At 37.4% G+C, this 11,712-nt stretch overlaps 1 protein-coding gene across 3 annotated transcripts in view; it reads left to right on the forward strand.

Annotated features, from left to right (window-relative positions):
- Positions 1–11,712, forward strand: part of Acsl5 (acyl-CoA synthetase long chain family member 5) — a 49,367-nt gene that overhangs the window by 22,033 nt on the left and 15,622 nt on the right. For all 3 annotated transcript variants that reach the window (XM_013348197.2, XM_005352484.3, XM_026781482.1), the window contains exons 3-6: positions 328–436; positions 7,452–7,516; positions 7,626–7,727; positions 10,579–10,678. In XM_013348197.2, coding sequence (XP_013203651.1) covers positions 328–436; positions 7,452–7,516; positions 7,626–7,727; positions 10,579–10,678 — 376 coding nt within the window. The remainder of the gene's footprint in view (positions 1–327; positions 437–7,451; positions 7,517–7,625; positions 7,728–10,578; positions 10,679–11,712) is intronic.

Here is an 11,712-nt window from a genome sequence, read left to right on the forward strand (position 1 = left end):
CTCTCTCTCTCTCTCTCTCTCTCTCTCTCTCTCTCTCTCTCTCTCTTTCTCATCTACAATAAAACCTTTCACCTTAACCTTACCACGATACAGATTCCCAGCCCCTATGAAAGTGGGAGGGGGGATTGTTGGGAGAAGGGGGAGAGGTGGGAGTGGGAAGGGCCAGAGAGGGTGAGGGGGCATACATGTTTCTATGATCAATTTCCTTGACTGAAGAAGGAAATATCCCTGTAAATTCAGAAGTCAGCAATCAGGTTATCTGCCGTAAAGTTTCAGGGAGAACAGAGAGGAGCCGAGACTTTGCCTAAACTTGGTCCTGTGTCCTAGGGAGGAGCACGGAGAGGTGCATTCCAGAAGAACAATCACCTAATCCTTAATTATTTCTCTGATGCCACGACGGTGTATGAAATTTTCCAAAGAGGACTCGCTGTGTCTGGTAAGCCTGGCCTTGTCTGTAAGAAAGCCCAGCAGGCTCTGGGTCACCCTGCTCCTCCATGCCTGCCTTCTAAAGCTCTAGCAATGTGAAGGTTGTGGCCCACAAAGATCTGCCATGTTCCTAGTGCATAAAGCACCCTATCAGAGTGAGGGCTGCTGGAAGGCATGCAGAACTCCCTTCTTCCACATCAGGTTTCAACACACTCTGTACCAACAAAAGTCGAAGCCTCCCTTCAGGCATGGACCAGTGCTGTGTACACAGGTGTTTGGAGAGGCTCACTACACATTGCATTAGTTTAAGAACTTTTCATAATGTGTTTCCTGGCAGTCAATACACATAAACAACCCGAGCCAGGATTAACAGCTGAGATTTAGAAATGGTCTCAGCTCTTTCTTGATGTCTGCATCATGCTTTTGGTCCTGCCATCATGTTATCTCTGGGTCTTGAAAAAAAAGAATTAAATAGGCTTTGTGAAGTTTATTTGGAACAAATGAAGTCTTGATAATGTCTCATGCTGTTGAACCCAGGGCTAGGCACCCACGTTTCCTTTCTGAACTGCCTGTCTTACAGCGTTCTCTCTCTCTCTCTCTCTCTCTCTCTCTCTCTCTCTCTCTCTCTCTCTCTCTCTCTCTCCCTCCCTCCTCAGCAGCATTTTGCCTGGCATCAGTCTGCCTGTATGGCAGTTATTTCTCCCTCCCTTTCCATGTATCCTGTCCCTACCTCCTGCTCCCTAATAAATAACCAACAGCAACTTCTCAAATAACTGACTCAGAGACTAAATATAAATTATAACTGCTTGGCTGACAGCACAAGCTTGTTATTAGCCAACTCTTAAATTTAAAATAACCCATATTTCTTATCTATGCTTTAACATGTGGCTCATGGCTTGTTACCTCTTTTTCTACATATCCTCTTCCTAAGTGGCTGCTGTCTTCTCTGACCCTGCCCTTCCTCATCCCATCATTCTCACCTTGGCTTTCCCACCTAACTTCATTCTGTTCAGCTACTGGCTAGCCAGCTTGTTTATTAAATCAACCATAGTGACATATATTCACACAGTGTACAGAGGATTATTCCACAGCATTTCCCCCTTTTTGTCTAATTAAAAGGGAAGGTTTTAACTTTAACATAATAAAATTATATACAACAAAAACAGTTATCAAGTAAGAATTACAGTTATACTATCCAATCTATTTTCATTTTTGCAAACTTAGAGAAAATACTATTATCTATCTTACCTTTTTGAGTCTAAAGTTTTATTTCTAATTTAGCTTTTATCATAACTAAGGAAAACTGTAACTGTCTAGTCTTCAACTCCATCAAAGATCCCAGAAGGGTATAATGTTACCTAATGGCAGGACCTCAGGCTGTCTAGACAATCACCCTAAGTTCCTCTATGCAATCTTAGGGCATCCAACTCTGGCCTACAGGCCTAGTATATCTTACAGACTTTCCCGTGTGGCAGAGCATTCTGAAAGACTGTCCTACCTTGATTTGGCAAAGTTCAGCAGTCATCTTTTTTTTTGTCCTACTGGTCCAATTTAGACAGTATCTACCAGCAATTGAGCCAAGGACAATTTCTTTGCTCACATGGGTAGTTTTTGCCATAAAGAAAACAAGCTCCTTATGCCACAAAGAAAACAAACATCATCTTTGTTGAAATAGAATGGTGCTGCCAGGAGCATATATGTCTCTCTGTCACAAAAAGCCTTAGGCTATTAAAAATATTAAATGACATATTCTGTAGGTCTTTGAAATGTTTGAAGACTGTCTATCTGAATATGTATCTGTGTATGACCTTGAAAACATACCTAACATGACTATAAGTTTTATTATTATAGATTAATCTGTATTTCTTAAGTATACATCCCATTTTGTGGCTTTTTTCAAGACAGAGTTTCTCTGTAGCTTTGGAGCCTGTCCTGGAACTAGTTCTTATAGATCATATTGGCCTCAAATTCACAGAGATCCACCTGCCTCTGGGTCCTGAGTGCTGGGATTAATGGTGTGTGCCACACTTAATTTTACATTATAAACATAATACCTTAAACAAGAGCAGAAATATATATATAAAATAACAAAATTAATTTTTAATTTGTATCAGTAAATATATATATATATATAGTAACAAAATTAACTTTAAATTTGTATCAGTAAACCAAAATCCATGCCAATGTAAAATATTTAAGATTAATGATTGTTCTTTGGGTTAAAGTAGATTCAATCAATAATCTACCCCTTTATTCTGTCATTTCTATATCCCCCTTTTCTTTTTAGAATGAGATCCCTGCATGTAATTTTCTTTGTTTAGCTTTTTTTCTTACCATTACCAATAATAACATGTAAACCTCTTAATGACAATAAATAACCCCTTAAATGAGGATAAATAAGCATAACCATCGTTTTAGAATGTGGGCATAGTTCTCTAGACTGCTTTCTGTTGTTTGAGGGTGCTAGTAATCTTTAGATCCTGGGAAAATTTAGTATAATGGTTAAGCCTTGGCTGTAGTATTCTGTAAGGTTGGGTTATCTCAGCCAGCATCCTTAAAGCTGTCATAGATGTTGGATCATCTGGGTAACCCAATTTTATTGGTGTCTGGTCCCCTGTTCTGAAAATACATAAATTTTAAAGGTAACATATATCTGCATTAATACAAGTATACACTGAACATTGTACACAAGTCAGCCAAAGATGATTTTTTATATTATGTTTAAGCAGGTAAAATACATATCTGTGTTTTGTAGTTCTTTTAGATTTATTTCTTTATGTTTGTAGTCAGATTTTTCAGGGGGGGGGTCTTCCTTGATCAAAGTTGATGCATATTAATCTAAAATGAGTCCTTAGCCTCTCATTACCTGTGGAAATAAAAGCATAACCTCTCCCCCAAAGTAATACATTTTCTGACTTAAATTTTGAAGTCAAGATATTTTTAAAATATATAGGTTGGCTGAATCTAGCAGTTTTTACAATCCAGTGTGTCTTTGTAGCCAAGAAATTGAAAGACAATACAATAACATACACAATCTAGATTTTTAGTGAATTTCCCATCTTTATTTGGCTTGTTAGATTTTTTTTATTACTCTGTTTGTTTTTTAAGAACTTTACCCTTTTTCTTTCTCAAGACTACATATAGTTTTAAACACACTGTAGCCTGTTTAGAGGTTTTTTTCCATATGACTCTTTATTGTGTATCTGTAATCCTGTTCTGTCTGTATAGGCAAAATTTAAACTACTATGTAAGATAGATCATGGTATACTGGTGCTGGCTCCTCCCCCTCAGTTCCCTGAGAGCCTATTTCTCATGGCAGAGGTAACTTTATCACCAGGTCTAGCTACCCCAACTCCAGGACATTTCTGAGTCTACACTGTCACCAAGCATGGTGTTACCCATTGCTCATAGATCCCATTCAAGTGTCTGGCAGCTCAAAAGAGCCACCCAGCTTCTGGTAGTAAGTCAGAAAGCAGTCTCTTAAAGGATATGTACCTTTGCTCACCACCAGCAAACAGCCCACCCAAGAAAAGGTGGTTACAAGCTGTGCTTGACTCCATTTTTGTGTGTTTAGAATACTTTTCCAAGCTCTCTCAGGTTTTATGTGGATGTAGTTGCATCACTTTGTAACACCATATATAGGCAGTCATTTCTTTCCCACAGCTGCTCTCAAATAATTGCTCAGAGACTTAATATTAATTACAAATGCTCAGCCAATAGCTCAGGCTTGTTATTAGCTAACTCTTACACTTAGATTAACCATATTTTTTATCTATGCTTTGTCATGTAGTTTGGTACCTTTTCTCAGTACCGCATGCCCGTTTTGTTCTCTTTGTGTCTACTGATGACTCTCTCACTCCACCCTTCTGTTGACAGAGGTTTCTGTTCCGCCCAGTACTACAGCCATTCAGTCCCAAAGAAACACATAGAGGCTTACATTAATTATAAACTGGTTGGCCTATTAGCTCAGGCTTCTTATTAACTCTTATATCTTATGTTAGTTCATAATTTTTTGTCTGTGTTAGCCATGTGGCTTGATACCTTTGTCAGTAAGGCATTCTCATCTTGCTTTCTCTGAGTCTGGGTGATAACTACAGACTTAGCCTTTCCTCTTCCCAGAATTCTCCTATTCTGGTCGCCCCACCTCTCCTTCCTGCCTAGTCACCCTGCCTATACTTCCTGTTCCTGTTTGGCTACTGGCTAATCAGTGTTTTATTAAATCAATACAAGTGACAAATCCTTGCAGGGTACAAGACCATTGTCCCACAGCACCCTTCTTCATCCCAGTGTCCTCAGTTTGGTTTTCCCGCCTAACTTTATCCTGACTTGCTATAGGCCAGTCAGATTCTTTACTAATCAATGAGAGTAATATTCACAATGTACAGAAGGATTATTCCACAGCATTACTTCCTTTCAAAATTGCCTATCTTACAGCTCTCTTTCTTTTCATGAGTCTGGCATCAGTGTGGCAATTATCTCTCCCTCCCTTTCCATGTATCAATGACCAAAGCAGTAGACAACCCCCAAGAGGAACTAACTATGAAATAGCTACTGCATGTACTTTATCTATGCAACAGCCAATTACTAGCTAATTACTGCTACTGTACATATTCAAGATTAGGGAATGGAGACTCCAGGGTTCAAGGACATTCGCAAGGTCAAAGAAGTAGAAAAGGTTGAGGTTAATACTTAAGCTTATGTCTGTTAGGTTGCAGTTAGATTCTATTAGATAGATCGCTCAATATTTTAACAAAAATGGTTATTCCTCCATCAGAAAGATTTCTTTTATCTTTTAGCCCTTTAAAAATTATTTACTTGTTTTTAATTTTCATTGTGTATATTCACTGTACATGATACTGTTACATAAGGGCACTTTCACTTAAGTATATAATGTATAAGCCTCCATTCTCCCTAAAATAAAGTACAGAGTTCAGTTCCTCATAAAATAAAAATAAAATGACCACATGACTCAGCTACAGTATTCCTGAGTATTTACCCAGAGGGCTCCAAGTCAGCACATCACAGAGACTCCTTCATGTCAATATTTATTGCAGTAGCATTGCAATAGCTAAGGTATGGAACCAACCTAGGTGTCTAAGAATAGAAGAATGAAGAATGGATTAAGGAAAATTAAGGAAATGTGGTATACATTCATACATAAATACACACATAATATATACACTTTTTTCTTTGTGATAGTAAACTTCTAAAATGACTTTAGATATTATTTGAAATGTAGACTTGGCATATTTTCAATGCATGCTATACAGGCATGTACATGAGCATTTATACCAACTTTCCATAAAGGAATAATTGCATGGGAAGAACACAAAAGTATGCTCACAGGTGAATTCTTAAATATTATTTTATGAGATGCAAGTAACTAAGATGAGTATTTCCTTCTACCAAAGATTTTAGTGCAAAAGACATTCTGCACCGTAAGCACTGCAATATTTATGGAAAATATATATATGTCAATTCAAGTTTATTGTGTATAATGACAAAGACAGAGAGTCAATAAAATAATAATAAAAAATTAAACTGAGAATTGAAGATAATAGTGCACTTGTGTACTCGCTAATGTCAACTTGGCATAAGCTGGAGCTGTCTGAGAGGCAGAACCTCATTTGAGAAAATACCTTTGTAAGATTGGGCTGTAGGCAAGCCTATAGGCCACTTTCTTAGTTAGTGATGCGGGAGAGCCCAGCTCATGATGGGTGCTACCATCCCTGGGCTGGTGGTCCTGGGCTCTGTAAGAAAGCAGGCTGAGCAAGCCAGGGGAAGCAAGCCAATAAGAAGCACCCTTGTGTGGCCTCTGCATCAGCTCCTGCCTCCAGGTTCCTGCCCTGTTTGAGGTTGGACCCTGAGTTCCCTCAGAGATGGAAACGTAAGTGAAAGAAACTCTTTCACCCCAAAGTTGCTTCTGGTCATGGTGTTTCATCACAGCAATGGAAACCCTTCCTAAGACAACTTGCTAAACTTACTTGCCTATTTTCACCATAATTTTTTTTTTGCGCAGCGTGTATATATATATACAAGACTATATTTCGATAAGCACATATTGCCCACTGTCTACACAAAGACATACCTATTAGCTTTAAACTTAGAGCAGATCCCATGCTATGACTTTTAAAGTGCACAATGCACTGTACAAATACAGTTTATCAAACATCATGATTATTTTAGCCTTAGAAAAGAATGAAGTTGTGTTGTTTGCAGTTGAGGTCCCCTCTTCTCAGATGACTCTAGCTTGTGTCAAGTTGACAAAAAATTGACCAACTCTTTTATTTCATATTAAGAAACACTGTTTAAGGGAATATTCTAAATTGAAATGATAAATTTGACAATATTTGCCATAACATTATTTAGAGGGACTCAGGAATTTGGAACCATTATACAAATCCATAATGAAATAAAGTCAGCTACTGGGGAGTCCTCCATCAGATGGCTACTGGGGAGTCCTCCCTCAGATGGCTACTGGGGAGTCCTCCATCAGATGGCTATTGGAATCTCTACAGAGAAAAAAATAGCATGGAAATGTTTATACCAAATTGGGGAAGGAAGCACAGAACCAAATTTCTCTGTTCATTCCAAAAATTTGTAGAGTACATCTGTGTAGAACCATGTATAAAAACAATAGAAAGACATAGTATTAATAATGGGATAATAAGAATGATAATATTTTGATTTTTGTTATTAGCATAATTTTAATTAGAGATGCTCAATTTTTTCTCTCCCTCATTTAATACAGGCTATTTGTATTTATTTGTTCATGTTCCATGGGCTGATGCATATTGGTGGCCTGAATGCCTGTATTATTTCGATACCATGGAATCAGTACTGAACAACCCTATTTGTAATATTTCCTAAATACTTGGCCTTATTTCCAGGACAGCAGAGAAATTCAGATTCTTGCTAGATTTACCCTTTGTGTCTTTGCCTCTTCTGGGTACTCTTATCTTGTCTGGCTCAAACAATTTGCAGTTAGACTAGAACTGATTTGCTTTGAATATTGTATGTTTTAGACAATGGACCTTGCCTGGGATACAGAAAACCAAACCAGCCCTACAGATGGATATCCTACAAACAGGCAAGTAAAGGTCAAGCTTTAGGAAAATACCTTTGCTGCTGTACCATAAACTGCTTTGATCTCTTTTTATCTTGGCCTCCTCTTCCTGACTTTTTACTCTCTCTCCCAGGTGTCTGATCGAGCAGAGTACCTGGGCTCCTGTCTTGTGCATAAAGGATACAAACCGTCACAGGACCAATTTGTTGGCATCTTTGCTCAAAATAGACCAGAGGTATCATGGTGATGCTAAGTAAATGAAATGATATCCCCCAATACAACATTCTGACACTTGTTGATGATTTACCAAAGCTATTTAAAGATTTCATACTATTCTTCTAGTGAGAAAGAATTGGGCTTGCGAGTTTCCTTAATTCCCTGCTGAAAGTCTGAGTGGTTGGACTTGCATTTCCTATTTCTGTGTGGGTCATTTTAAGTCAGTCTGATTTTCATATGGGGAAAGACAGTATGAGTTGTGACTAAACACAGTCTTGAAGGTGTTGAAGAAGAGGATGAATCAGTGTTAGAACCAGAGTTTGTGCTTTGCGCTTGACCTGGTAGACCAAGGCATATATGGTGTCTGGCCATCACCATCTTTCCATAGGGCTGGAAGCAGATGCTATACACTAAGATGATTGGAAATACTCTTACTCTCATGTTACAATAAAATCAATAGCCTTAACATCCTCAGGAGGAGAATTTGGGGGGGGGGATGCATTTACTAGAGCCAGTTGCATTAGTTTGATTTTTAATTTAATTGTGAAAAATATTGTGTACCCCAGTTTGGGAGCTCTAAGAAGAACATGTGACCTTATTCTAATTTGAGAACTTAACATCAAACCTGGTGTATTAGTCTTCCAGGGCTGCCATACTGAAGCATGAGATTAAAGTACCTGCAGTTGAGTTTTTCCTAATGCATCTCCAATTGATGTGCAGGTGGCTGGCCATCTTCTCATTATGCTCTCAGTCTTTCTTTTCTCTGTGCACATGTATCCCTGGGGTATCTTATTCATCTCTAGGTTATGAGCATATCCTTATGTCCATATTTAACTGCACAGTCATACTGATAGTTAGGGTTTGAACATGAATGTGAGTGAAGAGAATAGGGATATAGATCAGCCTATAAGACCTAGACTACTATTTAAGGCCAATGACTAGAAGGTAATGGTACTACTATGTAGCTGAGGGTTTCTCTCTCCTGCCAGTTTCTGAAGATCCACTCTAAGACTTAATATTAATTTTCAACTGTTTGGTCTATTTGCTAAGGCTTATTACTAACTAGCTCTTACAACTTAAATCAACCCATTTCTATTAATTTTATTTTATCACGAGGCTGTGGCTTGTTACCTCACATCTTGCTTCTCCAGTGGCTGCTGGCTTCTTCCATTCTCTTCTTTCTTTTTTCCTGTATCTTTGTTTGGATTTCCTGCCTGGCTGTTGGCCAAATCAGCTTTGTTATTAACCAATGAAAATAAAACATATTTACAGCATACAGAGGGGTATCCCACATCATGTCCACTTCTCTGTCTAAAGCAAAAGGAAGGTTTTAACTTTAACATAGTAAAATTACAATTACAAAACAGGTACCAAGCAAGAATTACAGTTACAGTATTTAGTCTATTTATATCTGGCAAAATTAAAGAAAATACTCTATCATCTAGTTAATCTTTGTGAGTCTAAAGTTTTATATATAATTTATCTTTATCATAATCTAAGGAAACTATATAATTATAACTGTCTAATCTTCAACTCCCATCAAAGATCCCAGAAGGATATAATATTATCTTAGTAAGCAGGAAGTGCATTGTAAGCAACTTCTAAAATTCTAGAAATGACAGAGACATTTGGCTGCCTGAATAGTCACCCAAAGTTTTTCTGTTATGTTGGAGCATCTATCTTTAACCTACAGACCCACAGTATCTGGCAGATTTTTCAGTGAAGCAGGAAATTTGAAGGACTGTCCTACCAATTTTGACAAAATTTATCAGTTGCTTTCTTCTGTGTCCTGCAGAATATGTGGCAGACTCATTCATGAAATAGGAAACCTGAAGGATTGTCCTGTTTTGCTTTGGCAAGTTCAGCAGTCAGTTTTCTGTGGGTCCTGTGTGTCCAGTTTATACAACATATTGTCAAGCAGTCTAGGCAAGAGCAGTTTCTTGCCCAAATGGCTAGTCTTACCACATTGAAAGCAAACTCCATATGGAATTTTTTCAATGCCAAAATCATCCTTTTTAAGTAATTGGTGCTGACAGGAGCAGATGTGTTTCACTGTTGAGAAAAGTTTAAGTTCTTAAAACATTTAAATGATAAACTCTATAGGTCTTTGAAGTGTTTGAAGACTATGTATCTATTTGGAATATATCTCTGCATATCTAGAAAACCTAACATTACTATAAGTTTGACTATTATAGTTGACTATAAATTTGTATTTTTCACTATACATTTTTAAATGAGCTGCATAAACATAATACCTTAAACAAGAGTAGAAATATATGTATATATAAGAACTGTATACTTAAATCTGTATCAATAAACCCAAATCCATACCAATGTTAAGTGTTCATCTCTATATCAGTACTCTCTGTGACGTTCTTCAGGCTTATAAGTGTATGACCTAAGTGGCATGGTTTTCTCTTTGTTTGTTTCCACTGTATTTAGATGTATTGTTTAACCACTGTATTTAGATGTATTTTTTACCTCTGTGTTCATAACCCACTGCTAGCAGTCCTCTGAAATTCTGTCCAGTTTCCTAGGTGCTGAGGCAATCCAAGACAATCTTGACCCTCACACTTGAAAGTGATCTCTGCCTCCCATAGTCTCCATAACGCTCTTCACATCTCTTATGGGTGGACTGGCCACTCTCCTCATTTGTCTACTGGTCTACCATAGTGTGCTGGTTGTTTCTGTGCATACCTTAACTCATTTATTTAAATGTCCATTATAGCAGAATCAGAAACAGTCCAGATAGCCATTCCTAAAGTTTTTAAAAGCATAAACATATCAGATAAGTATTGGTTAGTTGAATGTCTGAATCAATGTTTTTCAAAGTCATCTTCTAGGTCTAAACTTAAACTTTTTCTCTGCAGTGGGTCATCTCTGAGTTGGCCTGTTACACATATTCCATGGTAGCTGTCCCCCTGTATGACACTTTGGGAGCAGAAGCCATCATCTATGTTATCAACAAGGGTAAAACTTTGATATTACATTATAACTTAATTCTTTCTTAATGCGGAGTAATTCTTCAATTTGGTTTTTTTTCTTTCTCTTTTCTTATTTTTTTCTGATGTTATAGTACTTAGGATATCATTTACATGGGAACTACAAAAATTCCTATGAGACCAAGGTATGCCTAGGTAAGAGGTTTAGCAGAATTATTAAAGATGGTATAGGATAGTAACATGTTTAGAGACAAGACTACATTAAACACATGGAATAAAAGTCTGCACGCAATAAACTTGCCTAAGTCACAGTACAACTACAGGGGTTTTTTCCTTTGAAAGCTTAAGTCAAAGAGCTTATCCTGCAGTGGGAATGAGCAAGAGGAGCCTTTAATTTTCTTTAATTAGTCATGGTTTTCATTTCCATTTGGATGGTATGCGTCAGGAGAGCTGCATGTAGTAAAATTTCTTACCCTTGTCATCATGTCCCCTCCACAGTCTGTCTCATGGCCATGAACTACACCTTGTTGTCCCTCTAACAAGAAGGCTTCCTTTCTTCCACTGCCGGGAAGCTACTTCCTAGTCCCCTTTTGTTATCCTCATGACAAAGCTGCTATGTGACCATTTTTTAAGAGAGGGGGGTTATAATCCTTCAAGACAATGATTTTCTAGGCATCCAATAAATAATTATAGATCAACTTCAAAAAAAAAGAAAACTTAAGTCAATCTATCTAAGCAATATGCACCAATGTGTATGTGAATATATAAATGAAAACTGGCATTGTTAGAGAAACATGTCCAAGTTCAACTGGCAAGCAGTATCCCTTTCATATACTTATGGGAGTATTTTTTGTCTCTGCATTAGTAGACTGAGTAGATATTTTTCATATTTATTTATTTATTTATTTATTTATTTATTTATTTATTTATTTATTTATTTATTTATTTATTATGTATACAATATTCTGTCTGTATGCCTGAAGGCCAGAAGAGGGCGCCAGACCTCTTTACAGATGGTTGTGAGCCACCATGTGGTTGCTGGGAATTGAACTCAGGACCTTT

The sequence above is a fragment of the Microtus ochrogaster genome, chromosome 8, assembly GCF_000317375.1.
Source record: "Microtus ochrogaster isolate Prairie Vole_2 chromosome 8, MicOch1.0, whole genome shotgun sequence".
Classification (NCBI taxonomy): domain Eukaryota; kingdom Metazoa; phylum Chordata; class Mammalia; order Rodentia; family Cricetidae; genus Microtus; species Microtus ochrogaster.